This window comes from Columba livia, chromosome 1, assembly GCF_036013475.1.
Source record: "Columba livia isolate bColLiv1 breed racing homer chromosome 1, bColLiv1.pat.W.v2, whole genome shotgun sequence".
Taxonomy (NCBI): Eukaryota; Metazoa; Chordata; class Aves; order Columbiformes; family Columbidae; genus Columba; species Columba livia.
Genome location: NC_088602.1, coordinates 130,105,017 through 130,124,950, shown reverse-complemented (window position 1 = coordinate 130,124,950; position 19,934 = coordinate 130,105,017). Strand labels below are relative to the sequence as shown.

Below are 19,934 nucleotides of genomic sequence, written 5' to 3'. Positions count from 1 at the left end.
TGTCTTGTTCTGAGGCCCTCTAGCAACAGGGATGCTTTTTTGCCAACTGCAGGAGGTAGATAATTTATTTTTCAGATACAGAAATGGGATTTTTTTGGCGGTGAGAAAGATATGTTATCCCTGGCATGAGATGACCTGGAATTGTTTGTGTATTGCGAAGAGTATTCCCGTTTTTAGTAGTAATGACATCTGAAATCTTTGTTTGAATTCCTGGTCTCTTTTGCTGAGGTGAAAGTACTGTGTAAGCGCGCACTGAGTCGTGGCTTTCTTAGGGGCCAGGAGGTTGCCTGTATATGCCTCTGCAGGAGCACCAGCTTGGGCCTGGCAGACCTGTCACTGAACTGTCATCAGAGCATTAAGGCCTGATTGACATGCTGTCCTGCCCCCAGAGCCAAGACAAGAAGTTCAGCACCTGCTTTGGGGTTGGAGCTAGCTGAGGAAGCTGTGAACTGCACTGCTCTGTGCATGATGTAGCAGTGCCCCTCGAGTTTCAGTGCATGGAGGGGGGAATAGGAGAAGCAGCAGGATAAAAGACTTGGTCATCACATTGAAGGAAATGCTGTTTTGATTTACTTAGTAAAATCTTTTCATTGCCGGGTAATGCAGGTGCTTTTCATGAGTTCTGATTCAATAGTATCAGCCATGTGTATGTGAAAACTGTTCACACTTTGTACCAAAGCATGACTAAAGAGAATGTTACAACAACGTATGAAAAGTGTCTGTCAACTGACTTTACACGAGGGGGTTTCCAGACACGGAAGAATGATAAGGGGAGGAGGAGTGTCAAGCAAGAGTTCTTTTTCTCCAGCAAGGAAATAGCTTGACTTTTTTGGGGATAACTACTGGAAACATGAGCCCTTGTGGCTGAAAATGTTGCTATGAAAGAATCATAGGGCCATTTCTAATTCTTGAACTACAGTTTTTTTCAAAAATGTTCCACAGGAATGACTATTATTCAACATTTTTGAAAGCAAAAATATTATTTCTGTGGAGCATCTAAAAAAATTCCTAGAATTAAGGATGTGTAGGTTAATTGTAGGCTATCTTAAAGTATGATTTTTGCCTTCATTGTTACTGCAAAACTAACTAGGAAATATTTTAAGAATCTAAATTACTACAGCCACTAAACATGCCCTATTCAGGCAGCTGAAAGGAGGTCCTGTGCTGTCTTTAAAAATGGGCCTGGTTGCCAGCAGAAGGTGGCACAGTAGTGTTTATAAGTGAAGTTATGCATGTAAACTTCAAATCTATTAGTTATGTCCTTATAGAAGAATGCTTAAAATAACTGCAATAATGACTTTGTGAATGAAACGTGTCTGTCTCAATTTATAAATACTTTATCCTGTGAGCTATTCTTGTAATAGTCATACAGTATCTTTGAAGTAACAGAACTGTCCTGTTCCACTGTCACCTATGGAAATGAAAGCAACTGATCTTCGGCTAACCTGCAACAGAAACACAAAGGAACTGCGGTGCTCTCAGGTGTATGATTGTGCCCTTGGATCTGATCAGGAATTCAACAGCTCGTTTGCAGAAGGCAGTGGAGAAACAGTTTTGCTGTTCGGAGGGGCTGGATGACGTAAAACAGCAACTGGGCCTGGTAGGCCCCTGTTCCGGCGGCTGTTCCTGCTTGGCAAGGAGCGGTTGGGTCGCCGAGGGTGCGGCAGCGCCCGAGATCGGGTAACGGGGTAGCGGTCGGGCACTTGGGCTGCCAGAGGGTGGCGCAGCGTGCCGGGGCGGGCGCTCGGCAGAAGGGCCGTGGGCCCGGCCGCCTGGAGCGTGAGGCTGCGCTGGCCGTTCCAGTCGCCCTGCTCGCTGAAAACCGGGGCTGGGGTGCGGCGGGGCGGGGCGGGGCGCCCCGCGCCCGAGGAGCGGTCACGCTCATGGGGCTTGGCAGGCGCGCGACCAGCCTGCCGGCCCCTCCCTGCTGCGAGCCCCACTCCCACGGGAGCCTGCTCCCCACCCACCGTGCCCTCACGTGATCTCTCGCTGCCCTGCGAGTGCTCCGCGGCTGCGCAGGCGAAGTTTGTACCTGCGGAGCCGCCGTTACTCGCCCTCGCCCCAGCCTGGCGGCCGGCGCCGGGAGTTCCGCCTCTGCGGGTGGCGGCGCCGGGATGCGGTCCGTCAGCTACGTGCAGTGCGTGGCGCTCGACTTCGCTGGCAGCCTCTTCCCGCACGCCATCTGCCTGGGAGATGCCGACAACGACGCGGTCCGGAAAGCGGGCGGTGGCTGACTGTGGGCCTACGCGGGCGGGTGGTGGCTAGGCTGGCGGGGCTCGGGCGGGCCCGTGGCAGCAGGCCGCAGGAAGTGGTGCTTCCGCAGGCCGAGTACTAGGCTCGGTTTGGCTGGAGCGTGCCCAGTAGCGAGCCTCCGCGGGACAGGCGTGGTGGGTCTGGGGAGCCTCCCGGGGCTGCCTGCATCCGCCACCCCAGCCCTGTCAGACACGAATAGCGGCCGGGCAAGGGGGAGCAGTCGCAGGTAGCGAAGGAAATTAAAACAGGTGAGGGGAAACACCGAGTGGCTTGTAACGCACCAGAGCAGGTTCCTGGAGGAGGTGGTGGGGCTTTCACCCCTGGGGTAACTCAGAGCTTGACAGGGGCTTGAGCAATGTGAGAGATGCAGGGGCTGGATGAGAGGGCCCCCACAGGCCCTTCGCAAACCTGAGTGTTTTAGTGATTCTGAGCTACAGCTGGTCGGTGCTTCCATCACCATTAGATGAGCTAGACGCCTTTGGCATGGGACTTGGGTGACGTATAGCTAGCAGGGAGATGAAATTTTAGTTTCAAAGAGACATACTCTCCGCTTGTGATGGTGGGGATGTGGAGGTGTGGGGAAAAGCTTTGCTGGGGCACAGCGGATCACAAACAGGGTAGAGCCAAGTTTCAGTGTTGACCTGTAGGGTGGATGGATGTGTATCGGGAATGTTCCTGTCAGTCCCACAAATGGTCCTTTCTGATGGGTCTGATTTGTCTGTAACTAGAAAGAGATTAGTTTAACCAGATGTATCTAAACTGTTCCTTCTTATCCACTATTTATTACATGTCTATATTGCTATGCTAAACAAGTGTCATAGCTAACAATGCGGTGGATAATAAAACAAATTTTCCCATAAGAAGGTGTTTTATGTGGGGTAATGTGTGCAGGGAATTATGAAATGCACACAATTTAAATACACAGAGGCATTGTGCAGATGGGATAGTAGGAGTAGGCTCATCAGCTGCGGTGCTTGGTGATTTTTAGCAGTCTTTAAAGATACAATCACCATTTTGAAAGACCTTTATCCTTTCATCAGTGAGATTGAACATCCAGTGTAAGTCTATTGCAAGTGTTCTTGCAGCCTCTTTCTGGGTGGTTACATTTTTCTCATTGTTATCATCTTCCTCAGGTGATTTGAGAAAGATTAACTCAATCTAGATTGAAAGGTGGAAAACAAGATGATGAGGTTAGCAAAGCAGGATGTCTGAAACAATGGCTAGAGAAGCAGTGGATAATGGGTTATTGCTCTGAGGATCCACGCTCCAGCTCTTTTATTTGTGGGAGTAAAATTAGGGTTTTGTTTTTTCCGAGACCTTCTCTATTGATTCGAGGCTGTCTCGAATCTTGTTTTGCTTCTTCCCACAGAGTGTTTTTTAGTACTGTAACTGTGAATTTCTTCTTACTAACCTGATTCTTTTGTACAGCTGAATGAGCTAGTGGTGGGAGACACCAACGGGAAACTCTATGTTTACAAGAATGACGACAGCAAACCCTGGGCTGTGCAATCTTGCCAAGGAATGGTCAGTTCTCGACAAATTTTTTAAATGGTTGGGCCCTTTCTTAGGTGTATGTGTAGCCAGCTGTCCTTGACTACTGCGTAGGAATATGTAGACCAGAGGGCAATGACAGCCAGAACTGGTTCTGATGCCTTCTTGTAGTTATGCAAGACCCTCCTTTTGCCCACAGCTAGCCCATGGACAAGAAGTGAAGAGCTAAGTGCTGAACAAACGCAGGAACTGGGCTTCTTTCCCACCTTGACCCTGCTGCTGTGCACTGTGGATTTTGCCCCAGGGCTCTGGGCAGTTGTGTGGCAGATGTGTTTCTGTCCCTTAATCTGCACTCTTTGTCCTTGAAAAAGCTGTTTAGAGTTCAAGAGGCTGTTTAGGAGAGAGGAACGAGTAGAACATCGGCTTATTCTCAACTGCTATTTTGGATTGCCTTCTCTCATGTATGGCTGCCTTTTCTCTTGCAGCTCACATGTGTTGGTGTGGGAGATGTATGCAATAAAGGAAAGGTGAGAGCAGCCAAACTCTTCCCAGCTATGTCTGTGGGGTATGTGGGAGGTGCTTAGGAGATCAGGGTCATATCATATCCTGCCCTTGCTCATAGAGTTAGCACTATTGTTTTAAAACTGTTCTTCTGTTTACATATAACCTGTATCTGTGTGTGAGCTAGATGCAGGTTTTAGTTTTACTGAGCAAGGAAATCCATCCTGTTTTCAGAAAGCAAGATTTGCAAGTCCCCATGTGTGAGTGCCACAAGGCTTTGGTGGTTTTTTACTCCTTTTCCTCAGTAGTTTTTGCCCTGCTCTGTGCTGTTCCCTGCTGTAGGCCATGGCCCTTCTGCCAGTTGGCTGTATGCATTTAAGGTCATCTAAACAAGACTAAGCCACAGAATAGTCTAGACTCCCAAGCAAATTCCACTGGGTCTAATATGACTTTTTGCTGGGTTGCCATTTCTGAGTGTGAAACCAGGACCACTGAGTCCAAAAGCCCTGGTGTGGGCACCCTACCTAAAATACTGCAGCTACATATGCTCCAGTGGGGAGCAGAGCTGCACTGAGCACTGAGAAGGCCACACAATGTTTGGGGATTGCATGCACACATTGGCTTGATATCCTAGTCTGACAAGGATGGACAAGAGTTTGGGCCCTGCAGTACCTGAGTAGTTTGTAGGCTGGCCAAAAGCCTTCTTCTGTTCCCTCTGTAGCAGTCATTGATCTTGATGAATCTACCCTTGTATCTTCCCTTGCTCTGCTGTGGGACAGCTTCTGCAGTTTCTAAAAGAGGAAAAACTGAAAGGTTTTTCTCTTCCCTCTTAGAATCTCGTGGTGGCAGTGAGTGCAGAAGGCTGGTTTCATCTTTTTGACCTGACTTCTCCAACTTCAAAACACCCAGATGCTTCAGGCCACCATGAGTTGGCTACAGCAGAAGAGCAGAAGCCAGTGTTCAAGCAGCATATACCTGCCAACACCAAGGTCATGCTGATCAGTGACATTGGTGAGCTGGAAAGCTGGTGTGGAAGTGAAGGCTGAGGGCATTTGTGGGTATGAGGTGCAGGGAAAAAGTATCTGGGACTCGCAGAAGGAAATAACTGTCTTGCCGAAACAGGTGCTTTAACAAACCACAGCCAAGTCATGAGAGAGAGAAGCAAGAACTACAGAAATTTTCCTTAAGAGCAAATTCTCATTACAGGATTGGGGTCCTCAGGGATGCTACCTGATGGAAACCAGCACAATGGTTTCTGAATGCTGGGGGTCTTGGGGCTATGAAAGCCTGAGACAGCCCATCTTTCTCCTTTTATTTGTTGCAGATGGAGATGGGAAGTGTGAGTTGGTGGTGGGTTACACTGACAGGGTGGTACGTGCCTTCCGCTGGGAGGACTTCTTGGAGAATTCAGACCATGTCTCTGGGCAACTAGTCCTGTTGAAGAAATGGCTACTAGAAGGTCAGGTAAGGAAACAGGATATTCAGGGCAGAACTCGTCATACAGTCTTCAAGGGGTGGCTCTCCCAAGGGAAGAAGCACAAAATCTCAGTCCTATAAATGAAGCAATTGTCATGTTGATGGCTTGAAAGGAGATTTGCCCGGTGGTTGTTCTGTATATAGGGAGCAGCTGGTGGGTTGGTCTGGGAAACAATCAGTTGCTCTCACCCAATTAGAGAGCATTAGTGGAAAATACTACTGTGTTCTTAGGTGACTTTTGGTGGGAAAGCAAAACTGTTTACTGTAACTTGGACATTTTGCTCCTAGCTGAATTTGTTCAACTCCAGCTCAGCGCTTTCAGAAGATTTCCCATGTTCAAATTGAGGTACAAGGAGCACAGTGAAACCTTCTGAGGTGTTCAAAGTTCTTGGTTCAACTCTACCCATGTTTTTTTTTTTTTATACTCTGCGAGTATAGGTGGACAGTCTCTCTGTGAACCCACGCCCTGATGGCTCACCGGAGATGATGGTGTCTCAGCCAGGCTGTGGTTATGCCATTCTGCTGTGCACGTGGGATTCTGAGCAGCAGGCCATGACAGACGGAAGGGACAGCTCTGCCCCAGGCAGGTGGGTAGATGGGGTAGATGAGGAGATTCTTCTGTAGGTGCCCATCACAAGAGAGCATCGTGACACCACCTTTCTGAGGGTGGGCGGTTGCTGTCATCTGTCCTTGTTTCAGTGACCTGCTGTACTATGGGGAGTTCAGACTTAAGCCCACCTGCATCCAGGCTTCCATGATTACTGTTCATGTCTCATATCACAAAAGGTGAATGCTACTGCTTTCCTTCTATCCCACTCTTTTCTCCTTGGGTTGGCCAAGGAGATTTGCAAAACCAGCTCACTGAGAGGGGCAGTACTGGGGGCTAAAGCAGGGAAATGAATGACCTAGATCTCCAGAGGAAGGGTGGTGGGCAATCTGGTGACCTATCTAATGGTGGAAAGGGTAGCAACTGAAAGGCTGGGCCAAGCCCAGTTAGTCTGAAGTCTAGGATGACACTTTGGGTTCATTCACTCATTTCTTCTGGGTGAAGTAATTGGAGGTTTTCCTAATGACCCTGGCAGTCAGTGCTGTAGATCACAACCAAAGCGATCTGGATGAGCAGTGAGGTTATTGTCCTTGGTGCTGGAGGGACTCTGGTGGGGAACTCAGTTGCTTCTGTGGTGTTCTGTGACACTTTAAGGCAGACACAAAAAACTGCAGCAGGAGGAGAGCTAAGCAAGTCTTCTTGGCGTCTTAGAGAGCTTAGTGGAATGGTACCCTCCTAGCCAGAAGCCCAGCCCAGGCATGATCTCTGATGAGCCTCTTCAACCCCAAATAGAACCACTTCCTGAGTGAAAAGCAGCAAGGCTTACATGACAGTAATGATAATTTTTTTTTTCTTTATTAGAATACATGTTTTATTGACTTATTTTGGCTCTCTCCAGTTTTCTGATGCATCAAATAATTCTGGTTTTGTTGTTTAAACATTAGTAAGTTCCTTTCATACCTAGGTGGCATGCATCCTTTTCCTTGGTCTTTACCATTAAAGGACTAACCTATGCACAAACTCCATCAGATAATCTCTGAATTTGTAGAGCTTTGGAGTATACTGCTCTTGAGATTGTTCTGCCAGAGTCACAAGCATGGTTCCCTAACCTTTCCATGATGTTTGTCTCTCTTTTCCCTAGCGAGGCCCCTGTTCGAGATGTTATTCTACACCAAACGTCGGGACGAATTCACAACAAGAATGTTTCCACTCATCTAATTGGTAGCATTGGCCGAGGTGAGAGATTAGGAGCTTGGGGTCTCTGGCCCAGCAGTTGCCTCTGATAGTTTTTCAGTATGTCAGTCCGGCATTAAATCACATTTCCCATGGTTGAAAAATAACAGTGGGAGACAGCTGCAAGAACAGAGGGAACTCATCTTCTATTAGCCAGCTCCCAAAGGAAGAGAGCTGGATATTTGCATTTGAACTTTTTATAGCCTTTGTCCTTCCCTAGGCAACTCTTACTCTTCATCTAGCACAACAGTTTCTCTGCAGCCTTCACTAGCCTGCATTTAGTTATTCTGAATGGCAATCATGCCTTGTTCCTACAGATGTCCTTGATCTTTGTTTTTGCATGGCTGCAGCTTATGCCCTCTTCTTATTCCCGAGATACATCTCTTCCTTTCCACAACCTCATCTTTATTCTTGCTTTTATGCTTTTCAGCATTTGATTCTGGATACCAGGCAGCTATATCCTGCACTTCAGTCCCCTGTGTAGTCACAGCCCCTCCAAAGCTGCTTCCATATTTCATTGTCCTCTGTCTCCTTCCAGTGTCTTCTGTTCAGCAGTTGTATCTAAACTCTCCACAGCTGCTGACTCCTCTCAGCCCTGACACACTGCTGTTGCATCCAGACTCTTCTTACACACTGCCACTGCTTCCTTTGTGTAACTGCTTTGTGCTCTGACTTGCTCCTGGTGCACCTGCTGAACCCTATTTTGGTACCTGTGGGGAAAACGTGGCTTTCATTCCACCTTGGAACATGTGGGCATAATACAAGAACGTGGAAAATTCCTGATGCACTTTGTCTTGTCTGCAGCTACCTGGAATCCAGCTGCATTTTTTCTGTCTAGGTATTACCCCCTGCAGTGCTCTCTGAGAATGATTAGGCTGTCCAGTGTAATTAGAGCTGGGGGCAAGAGCAATCCACTGAAAACCCTCTTTTTCCCTTTCCCCATAATACCCTTCCTCCCTAGTTCCTGATCTTGTCATGTTTTCAGCATCTTGGATGCTGCTTCAAGCAACATGGTCAACAGAATATGAAATCAATTATTTCGCTGCAAACAAGCCTTGCATCTAATGAAAGGTGTCTGTGAAAAATGAAGTTACACAGAATAAGGGATGAAGACAAGGTGGTGAAAAGCCCACTGATGCTGGGCCATTAATAATGAAAGAGCTGAAGATTGCCATGCTAACCAGTTTGTGAGGGGGACACAGCAGATCTTTTGGATCAGAGCCTGTCTGGATGAATGTCAGCTAGGAGCAATAGAGCGCTCACTGACTGTTTACTCTAAGCTGATCTGCAGAAATTGGATAGTCTGTGTCCTGGGAGTGTGCAGGGTATTGTAGTTTGGAGCTGTCTATAGGCAGCTGAGGTAGGCTTTCAGTATTATGTCATTCTGAGGAAACTGCCTATTTGCTTTCAGCTCTGCTGGGTTGTTCCTGACTGCCAGGTTTCTTGGGTCCCTGCAGACCTCAGGGAGCAAGTGTCCCTCCTACATCATCACTGCAAGGTTCAAATGCAGCTGTAGTTGAATGCAACTCCAGTCCTCCCCTACCAAGTGTGACGGCACTTTCAAAACTGACCTTGCATGTCTCTTCTGACTGGTAGCTAGTTAGAGAGTATATTGAAAGGCTGAAGTAGCCCAGTGGTCAGGGGAGTACCCTCTTCAGATTTAACTAGTTGTATTTGTCAGTGCTGTCCTGCACACAACTGTGATATACAGGATTTGGAGAGGATACTGCTTGCAGGAAATTCACAGCTGTATAAACATAGTCTAGAAATGCCAGGGCTGAGTGTGTAGATGAGTATTAAGGCAGATGTCTAATCTGCTCATAAAGCATGGGCTCTCTAGCCTCTGACAAGTGTTTGCTGGAAGATGACAACTTCTGTGCAGTTTTTCTGTAGCGAAAACAATAGAGTTGGTAGCGTGACCTCTGTAGACTCATTCAGGAGTTGCCATAGAGGTGCTTTTGTGCTAATGTGACTGATGGTTTGTCCCTCTGGTGGGACCTCTCTTACTTTTTTTTTCTTTACCCTGCACCTTCCTGGAATAGCCAAAGGCCATGTTCCTGTCCTTGAAAGAAGCAGTGAGGGTACAGTTGTAATACCCTTCTTTGGCTTCAGCTGTTCTTCACTTTGTCCCTTGTGATGGTCCTTCCTGTGCTTGTGCATTTCTGAAGCCTGGAGAGGATGCGATGCAGTCCACCAAAATCAGAACTGCCATGGGCCTGCAAGTGCATATGTGGTACAAAGAGACTCCTAGGAGCAGCCAGCAGAGCCAGATATGCCGGTATCAGTGCAAACCGGAGGTTTTGGGTTTTGAGATGCCAGTGCTCTACAAATAAAAGCCAGCATGAATTATGATTGGTTGCAAGAATCTGCAGATATTTGCTAAATAAAATGTCAAGGCTGGGCAAAAAAGGAGGCAGGGTGGATCACCTTGGTTTGGATAATTTTTTCAGGAGAGGGAGGGGACCACATCAATTCCTGTAATTCTCTTCTGCATTTACAGGCTGCTCCAGTGAGAATAGTGGCTCAGGTCTCTTTGCTCTCTGTACTCTGGATGGTAAGTAAGTCCTACTACTTTCCTTGAAGAAAGGTCTGTGGGATGGCCAAGGCCTATCACTAATTCAAAACAGGCAGCCAGGGGCTCAGAGGTTTTTGTTTTGAAAGAAGCGGGAGCTGGGTTTCAGAAATCCTGGTTCCTGCAAGAGAATTTGATTCAAAGGCTCCTCCTGCTGACATACATGAAAGCTAACACAAGAGCCAAGGTAGGAAGTGTCACTGTAAGTCCCCCATAAACCAGGTGTGTGATAACATGCCTGTATCTGAGGATATGATGAAACATATTAAAGCTGAACCTGTCTTTCTCTTGCTTACTGAACTGGGTATTACATTGCACAGGCTTGCTATCTGTAGGAAACCTGTTGTGTTTTCTGTCTGTCACTAATATCTGCCTTTCCCTCTTCCCTGATACAGTCTATTCATCAGTGGATTTCAAAGTATTTTACAAACATTAGTTGCTTGTATGGTTCTATAGCCTATGGCACTAGAATTATTAAAGTCATGCTGCAGCAAGCAGCAAGGAAGATGAAGAGCCTAGGTCATTGGCCAAAAGACACAGTGAAAGCTTGAGCTGGAGAGCTAGAGTTTTCATCTGCTGGCTCCTAAGTTGCCTGCTTACTCAGTAGTCAGACAACTGTTTTCAGATGGCAGTTCAACAGTGCCATTCATGTAGACAGGAGCTTCTAAACCACAGCACAGATGTGTCTTTGTACTTGAAGGGACTTGGGTTGTTTCCAAAAGCAGTAAAGGAAATGGATGCTGGAACCTGATTGTTGGTAGAGAGAAGCTGTCCTTCCCAGAACTGAGACTGTGTCTTCTGCTATCAATCACAGCCTGTACCATGGGCCAAATACTCTGTCTACAGACCCTAAGTGCTGAAGGAGTGTGCAGGGCCCAGTGTTAGCAAATACCTGCTCCCTTTTGATATTTTCAGGACACTCTTTATTGTTTTCTTTTTCCCTTCAGGGACATTGAAACTCATGGAGGGAGCAGACAGGCTGCTCTGGTCTGTGCAGGTGGATCATCAGCTGTTCGCTCTGGAAAAGCTGGATGTTACTGTGAGTGTCTGTGAATAGGACTGGGAGGGGTGCAGATGGAAACTTTTTGTATATGAATTTAGGAAGAGCAGAGGGAGTTGAAAAAGGCTATGGTTATCCCTGGCCTGTGCCAGAGCATTCTGTACTCATGTCAGTTTGTCCACCTGCAAGAGGTTCAGCTGGGTCTGCATGTTTGGCCTAATGAGCCCAGCATCCTGCTATGAACTCTTTCATTCCCCAGATCCTGTTTTATCTTATTGCAAAGCTGAATGGTTTTGCATGCTACTAATATACCCCAGTTGGCTACAAACTCTTATGATACATAAAGATTATGATAGAGAAGAGGTAGATGGTCTCAAGGTGCAAAAAGTCTGGACAGGTCCAAAATGGCTGGACAAGACATCCAAAAGTGACATCTTGTTCAGATGTTAGTGTTCTGTCTCTGAACAAGCAGAAAATATACTGACTGCCTCTGGGAATAGTTGATCCATGCTAATATGTGACCTTATGGTTCCTGCAGGGCAATGGTCATGAGGAGGTGATTGCCTGTGCATGGGATGGTCAGACATACATCATTGACCACAGTCGGACCGTTGCCAGATTTCAAGCAGATGAGAATGTCAGTGCATTCTGTGCAGGTGAGGAGCCTGACTGCAAAGGCAGCCCTCACAGCATCTCACTCAAAACTGCTACTGCCCTCGGGAAGACCTGGAATCCTTTTGTCTGTCTGCAGTGGGGAATAATTTCCCTGTATGAATAATGCAGAAGGCCCAGCTAATCTTTCATCTAGTGGCATCTGGGAAAAGTAGGGGTGGGAGGAGGTGATGCTGAGGTTTGTCCGTGATGGTTTTGTTGCCTTTTTCTTCTTTGTTTCTTTTTTTTTTGGGGGGGTGGGGAGGGGAGTCGGATTTTGTGGTTGCTTGTCTGTTTTTGTTTTTTTTTTCTCCCCTGTCCTTTTTGAGAGTGCTGTAGTGGCCTCTTGTCTTCCCCACTGCTTTTGTAATTTGCAGCCTTCTAAGCTGTTCTCAAATGGAGATAAGGAGCCTTATGGAACCAGCCTGAGCCTTGGCTTTGCTCAGTCCCCTCTTTTAGACCTGCCAGAAGCAGCTTGTAAATCCCAAAGCTCCATTCATTAGCAGTTTAGAGACACTTTCTTGGGTTGTCTCAAGTCCATGTCTGTGCCACTCACCCCAAGTGCTCCCTGCTTTCTGCTAACAGCTTTGGTACTTGATCATGAGAAGTTACCAATTTGCGTTCTCTGTACAGATCAGTAGTCAGATCTCCACACTTGCTTTCTGCAGGCCTCTATGCATGCAAAGGAGAAAGGAACAGCCCCTGCCTAGTTTATGTCAGCTTCAATCAGAAGATCTACATCTACTGGGATGTGCAGCTGGAGAGAATGGAGTCCACCAACCTGTTGAAAATACTGGATTGTGACCCAGAGTTTGGAAGTCTCCTGCAGCAGTTGAGTGTGGGTGAGTGCAGTAAAGGTGAAGGAAAAAGTCAAAGGGTTGCTGGCAGGTGATGTGCTGGGAACTAGCGTTCCAAGTACCTCTTAAGGAAGAGGGGCTTTCATACTGCCTGTTGAGAATCCCTAACAACTGTCTTTCTCGCTTTTCTCTAGAAAGAGATGATGTTTCTGCTGTCAAAGATCTGATTCACAAAACATTGTATTTTCCTGAGAAAAGGCAGCAGAGCAGCCCCTCGCAGTGTCAGGACCATGTTGGAACAGACTCCTCTGCCCACTGCACTGTCATCCGGCATCCTTAATAACAGGTCACATGGAAGGTGACATCTTTAATACCAGCGCAAACTCTTCTCTGACCGGAATGAAGCATCTCATGAAGATGAGACTGTTCTTTTCCCATCTCTGTCAAAGCTTCCAAACAGCAAAGGCTGTACAGGCCAGGTTCTGTGGAGGGATGTGCTTGACTTAAGTGGAAGTGGTGGGTTGTTTTGCTTTTAGCTGAGGAAGGTACCAGAACATCAAGAGTCCAGAGTCCTGTTTATTTGCCTTCCATTGCCAGTTTCTATGTTCTCCAGTAGCTGAAGCGTTTTATGGGTGTCTGTGAAGGAGCACTATGGACATAAATGCAGAGAACAGCTGAGCTCGGTCTCTGTTTCTGTTTTGGCATGTTTTTTCAGTTGCAGCAGTGATTACTTCTGAATTCTTAGCAGGATCACAGTGCAGGAGCTGCAGATGGAGGAACTGAGTTAGGGAGCAGACAGGGGCCTTCTCTGCCACTCAGGTATGTTTTTAAAGTAGACTCAGGCATTGTTTGCCTTTGCTCTGCTGCTGGTCTTCTGCCAAGCAGTTTCTCACAAGCCACCTGCTGTTCTGAGGAGCTGGAAACATGCATGAGAAGAACTGCAACTTGCACTAATAAGTTGTTGAGGGGTACCAGTTCCATCTATACTTGAGAAGCACCGCATTTCTCCAGCTTCTTGGCCGTGGTGATCCCAGAGGTGACTGAGACTTAGCAAAGCAGCTGTGAAATTGATGATAAGAAAAACCTGTCTAAACCATGGATCTGTGGTGCTATGAGTGCTTGGCCATTCCATAATAAGCAGTGGAATTGCCACACTTCCCTCTTATTGTGGAGAGTGCCATGCTATTTTGAGTCCTGCACAACTGAAAGAGGGGGACTGGAGGTGATGTTCCACTTGATAGTATGTGGAGCCTGGAATAGGCCATTTCTCTCCCAGGCTACTCATATGCAAAGGCCCAGGCAGGAACCTTTCCACAGACTTCTGGTATTTTCTTTTCACCATTTCAGCTTTCCCCTTGCCTAGTTCAGCTTATTAGGATAGTAGCAGCAGGCTCACCTGCTCTTTTGCATCTATTATCTTCTCTCACTTGAAGTTTTATTGGACATGCATAATTAATGGAGCTGTCCCTTCACCTTTATGGCAGCCTGAGAGGGTTGCATCTTAGAGCAAATATAATTCAGTGATCTCTCCTCAGCAAATTTTAACATTTAAAGATTCTCCAAGCTGTTGAAAACCTGCTGTACTATACTCTGCAAAACATCCAAAACATCAGTCATGGCTCACACAATCTGGCATGTGTACTGCTGCACAGATGATGGGCTCTTCTGCTGTGTGTGCTTTGACAAAAACAGATGGAGTTTTACCACAACTTGTGCCTGCAATGGTCCCACTCAACCTTGTTTGGTTTTGGTGGGGCAGGTGTTCTCCACAGAAGTACTCTCTCTCTTGATCCACTGCTGGAACTCCAGAGGGTCCTGCAACAATTGCCCGAGAGTTGGGCCAGACTGAGCTAAGCTGGTAGCTGGGTCTTGCAGTGCTGCTATATTGTAATTCCTTTTTGAGGACTAACAGGAAAACAGGACAATTCTGATAACAGAACAACTCAATGCTGTCTGTCCATGCCAAATATAAACTTTTATTAGCCACACAAGTGCAAGAGGGGTACAAACAGTTGTATGATTCAAGCTTTTATGCAAAACAAAGTTTGCCATACAGGTCAAATTATTTCCAAGGAAGGAAGGTCAACTTGATCCGCTGTTAGACTGTTAATTGTTGAGAAGAAACAGGAAGGGGTTAATGGGAGAGAGATACTATTTTCCTAAGAACCATCTTCAAAGAAAATGGGGCAAAACCAATGCAGATGTTGGACAGGGCAACCTATGCAACCTAGCCTTCTTCCCTTGTTGGCCTTAGAATACTGTTGTGTGCTGTGCATGCCCGGGCATGCTGCATTGTGGAATGCTATTTCCCCAAACTCTTCAGCTCCTAAAACCATTTGAGAGGAAAAATACTAGTGTTTGAAGGTTTCCTCTGACAGTTTTATATTGCTTATAGCACATAACTTGCAGATGCACGAGGGGCACAAGAGCAAAATGAAAACTGTTTACAGAAGAATTAAGTGGAACTTCTCTACTGTTCATTGGCCAAAAGATTACTTTCCTTTTTTCATGCCATGAACTCCAAAGTGACAGACTGGTTACAGTCAAGACTTCCTGAAGTCATTGCTTCAGGCTATTTCCCCTGGCAAAAAGCTTTGCGGAGTGTACGTGAAGGGGCATTTGCAGATAAAAGATTCATGGCTTTGGTAGTGATGCTCAATTTATTATACTAGTGAGAAAATAAAGGTATGGGATTCCTTTATTTTCCTGAGATGTAATAAACCTGCTGGCTGTCCCTGTTCTTTGCTGAATGTAGTTATTTCTATAACTCTAAAGGTATATCCTGGCATTTGCCAGTGGAGTCTCTTGAAAGGAGGACTGACTGCAAAGGTATGTAGGTGGCTCAGTGCCCTTCACTTATGTAACTCACCTGCTAGTTCTGAAAGAAGGAGCAGGTCTGTGGGAGTATAGGTGGCTGGAGCTCCCATTCCATTCAAAGCCAAGTGACCCTAGCCTCCTGGAAATGGTCCTGATTATGGCTTCAGCAGAGTGCATGTTCTTGGGATAACTGTACCTCTTGTGCATAGGCCCTGGAAGAGACCTCAGAAGTCCAAATCCACGTCCCTGGGCACGTTCAGCCATGCATAGGACTTGCAGACTATGATGCTTCTCTGTTCCAAAGACTTTTTATGACAGACACTTCCCTGCAGACTGGTTCACAGCTATTGTGTCCACTCTACTGGAAAGTAGCCCTAGTAGGAGCTGACCACCAGGGTGGTTCAGAGAAATTATCCTTAAATAATAACATTCCATTGTCTGTGTTGAAGGGATGGGCCTCACTGTGAGGCAGATGCTGTTGAATGCATACAGGATATGCATATGTCCTACACTGAGGTGGCAGTTTGTACTAAATTTCTACTTTCCATATGAAAGTATTAGCATTTTTTGATCACCAGTGGAAAAGACCTTTAGATGGCTCCTTCCTTCCCCTCGTACCTCAACAGCGATAGAAATTACTGGAATTGGGGGTAGAGAAGTGTATCTGTATGACAGATTTTTCCAAAAGAAACTACTATTGACACAGTCTTCAGTCTTGCCAACCCACTTAAAAATTACTTAACGTAGGAAGACTTTTAAAAATTACCATGTTTGTAAATAGGATTGAGTTTGCTTTTTTGAGATGTTGTAAGTTCTGTTTTATAATATCTTTTAAAGCCAAGAAAGATTTCTGTCTTTCAGAATGGAAGCTGGGATTCCCATGTAATAGCACAAAAACAGTGGTCTTTGGAGAAAACATCAGTTTGGGCAAGAATTCAGAATAGATGTGTTAACATGTCGTTTAATGCCAGGGAACTTTGGGAGATGGAAACCCGTAAGGAGTTCTATTTGATGATGAGGAAACCAGGTATTGACATTGTAGGATTAGACCAGAGGCATCAAACTCATTTTCACTGGGTCCACATCAACCTCACAGTTGCCTTCAGAGATGTGGGAAACTACGGCGGGTCCATGGATTCCATGAAAGGGGGTGTGGGAACAGAGAACAGCCTTGAAGATATTAAGGTGTACCCATGAGAAAGAAGGGAGGTACCCATGAGAAGGATGGGAGTAAAGGAGTGTCTGAAGATATTGAGGTGTATTCGTGAGAAAGAAGGGAGTTAAAGAGTAATATTGATGACAGCAAAATCAGCCAATGAGATGTTACTGATATAACTTGTAGCCAATAGTAAAAAGACATGTGAACTGGTAAAGACTATATAAAGTGCGCTTGTAGCAATAAATGGTAGATCTGTTTACATCTCAGAAGAACTTGGTCTATGTCATTTGTCTGTCTCAACGGTGACATCTGGTGACCCCGATGTGATTCAAACACACCGACGTGGTCCTGCATGAAGAAGGGGACAGCGGCAGAACTGTGACAGCCGGTGCTGACCCGGAGGGACGGAGCCTGGTGAAGCTGAAAGAGCAGCGGGGGGTGCTGCCATAGATCTGGATCACTGAAGAGACACCGGCACCTGGAGTGTTAGGTGAGCCACCGGGAACATGGGAGGGAACCTCTCTAAAGAAGAGGGTGTTATATTATCTACATGGAAGTTGCTTCTGAAGAAGTGGGGTGTTAGCCTTCTGGAATTGACTTTACAAAAGATGTTACCGTGGGGCAAGACGCAAGGTTTGGAAGTTAATACAGTGACAGCATTTAGTGTGTCACAATGGAAGGACTTGGGAAATAAACTGTTTGATAGCACTACCCAAGGGTCCAAAGAAGCAACTGAGCTACTTAACGACATGGTGCTTGTTGCAGGAGACTTTGAAAGGGTTAAAAGAGCAACAGGATCAGGCAGAGGCAGCGGAGGGGAATGGTCTTCCTGGTTCTCCTGAGGTAGATTTGGAGGAAAAGGCAAGATTGCATACTATTCCAAGCCCCCTGTTGGTAATGATTTGTCAACACCACTTAAGTCTGTGTTATCTGATGATTTGGAGAAGGATGGGGATCTGCAGCACTCTCCTGAAAAGTTAAAAGGAATAGACAAGGAGCATCCATATGTGTTGCCCTGAGGTAAAAACTAAGAAGGACTCACATGAAAAAGCAGCATTGAGTTATATATGGTCTCAGGAGGGGCTTCCTAAGCATCGGTCAGGGCAGTGCGTTCAACCTTCTGCCCCGCTGCTATCAATCACAGAAGAAAAAAGTGAGCACTTGTCTTCATATCCCCCCTTGCCTAAAGATTCGGATGATGAGGATTATCCTATGGTGAGCCAGAGTGAGTCCAAGAATGTAGTTCCTAAGAATCCGAATCCCCCAGATCCACTCCTTCCCCGCCCTGTGACAGAGAAAGTTCCTGAGGGTGGGGGTGGAGATCCAGGGCATAAACCGAACTTTTCTAAAACTTGGGATTTACCTTTGGCTTCAGTTACAGTTAGACCATGGGACCCTGTGCATTTTTGGAAAAATGTGAAAGCTAAAGCTATGGAAATAGTGGACTGGGATCTATTGGAAAATATATCAGTTCCTTCTACCGTTGCCGAGCCATTAATTGTTGAATCTGCTGGGCCTGTGACGTTTCCCATAGTATATCATAATTCTGCAGTGGGAGAGCCCCATGAGCATGTTCCCTATTCCTGGAAGGCGATTCAAGATTTGCAAAAAGCCACTGCTCAATATGGCCCTAATTCCCCTGCAGTTACGCAGTTGATACATTCTATTATCCATGGAAGCTATGACACCCTATAATATTGCTCATTTGGCTCAGATTATTTTTCAACCTGTACAACATGCGCTGTTTCGAAATATTTGGCAACAAAGAGCTGAGGCACAGGCAGTGGTGAATCTGCAGTGTTCAGAGACTGATCCCCGTTCTGGTAATGGTGTGGATGTGTTGGTGGGCTTGGGACAGTTTAGTAATCCGCAACATCAAGCGCAATGGCCCCGTCTAGTGCTTGAACAAGTGAAAGCCATAGGGCTTGAGGCTATGATTAGAACAGCAGAGTTAGGGAACAGAAACAAAGATACACCACTATCAAGCAGGGTCCTAAAGAGTCGTTCCTTTCCTTTGTTGAGAAATTACAAGCTGCTGTCGAACATCACGTGTTTGATGCACACCTTCGGGAAGTTTTGATGAAGGAGCTAGCGCGTGATAATGCTAATGAGGGCTGTCAGAAAGTGATTGAAACTTTGCCAGGGGATCCAGCTTTAGAAGCAATGATTACTGCTTGTGCCAAGCTTGGTTCAGTGGAGCACGAAATGACTGCGCTTGCTGCAGCTATGGCAGTAGCAAGAATGCAGGAATATATGTGCTACGGATGTGGTCAGAATGCACATGTAAGATTCACCTGTCCACATAAAGGCAGACAGGTTTTAAAAGGTGCAAGCAAAACTGGCAATGTTTGGGGTACAGACTCTCTAATTTGCTTCAAATGTAAAAAACATGGACATTTTGCTAAGCAGTGTCACTCTAAGTTTCACTCTAATGGACAGCCACTTCAGCAGAGAAAAGCCAAGAAGAGCATGAAGGTGTGCATGCAGACACAAAGTCCTCGATTAACAACACCTTGCAACCCTGGCCGCCCGTTTCTAGAGTCAGTACACAGACAGCCCTCTGTGACAGGCTATCAGGAAAACACAGCAGATCAGCTGGGATGGATGTATCCACCACCCAGACAGTGACTACAACAACTCAAGAGGTGCATAAAGTACCTCTGGATGCTTAGGGACCAATTGGCAGGGAACTGAGCGCTTTGTTAATAGGACGATCATGTAGTACTCTGCAAGGATTAATGGTACACGTAGGAGTTATTGATGCGGACTGTAAAGGACAAATTTGTGCCCTGGTTTCAATGGCAACCCCACCTGTGACAATAGAAAAAGGAATGCGTTTAGCTCAACTTGTGCTTTTTTTGAGTTCTGTTCCTAGGACTGAGCAAGTTGTTTGTGGGGACAGTGGATTTGGTTCAACTGGAAAACCACTTGTTTTTTGTTCTCAAACAGTGTCAGAAAAACTGACACAAATGGTTTGTACACTCATAATGGATGCTTCTGTTCCCAGCCAGGTGAAGCTTGCTGGACTGATTGATACAGGAGCAGATGTGACCATAATTTCGCAGCAAGAATGGCCTCCTTCTTGGCCCTTGGTTTAAAATACTTTGGGGGTGATGGGACTAGGTGAAGTTGCAGACAGTTGATGTCAGCCAAGCTGATAGTGATTGCTAATCCTGAGAATCAAAGGGCTACAGTGAGACCTTATGTGACCCTGGCCCCATTGAACTTATGGGGAAGGGATTGCTTAGGGCAGTGGGGGGAACAGATAACTATGGATTTTTAGCAGGGGTCACTGTGATGCAGGGTGTTTGTTGGCCCACTTTTACACTGAGATGGTCAACTGAAAGATCAGTATGGGTCGATCAGGGGCTCAGGAAAAACTTTCAGCCCTTCAGTCTCTTGTGATGGAACAGCGAGCTGTGGGATGCATAGAGGTC

General features: G+C 46.3%; 1 protein-coding gene across 4 annotated transcripts; it reads left to right on the top strand.

The window, feature by feature from the left end:
- The first annotated feature begins 1,873 nt into the window (after positions 1-1,873).
- On the top strand, positions 1,874-16,769 carry ITFG2 (integrin alpha FG-GAP repeat containing 2). 4 transcript variants are annotated; one of them, XM_021297638.2, is made up of 12 exons: positions 1,874-2,226; positions 3,682-3,777; positions 4,230-4,271; positions 5,079-5,256; positions 5,570-5,709; positions 6,160-6,308; positions 7,410-7,504; positions 10,002-10,055; positions 11,021-11,112; positions 11,612-11,729; positions 12,393-12,566; positions 12,716-16,769. In XM_021297638.2, exons 1-12 carry the CDS (start codon positions 2,194-2,196, stop codon positions 12,859-12,861), a joined length of 1,317 nt encoding a protein of 438 aa, XP_021153313.1. In that variant the 5' UTR covers positions 1,874-2,193; the 3' UTR covers positions 12,862-16,769. The 4 variants fall into 4 exon arrangements, with proteins under 4 accessions (XP_021153313.1, XP_005509837.1, XP_064885575.1 ...); XM_005509780.3 differs by having other exon boundaries at positions 1,976-2,210; XM_021297639.2 differs by lacking the exon at positions 1,874-2,226 and adding an exon at positions 2,233-2,501.
- The last annotated feature ends 3,165 nt before the right edge of the window (positions 16,770-19,934 follow it).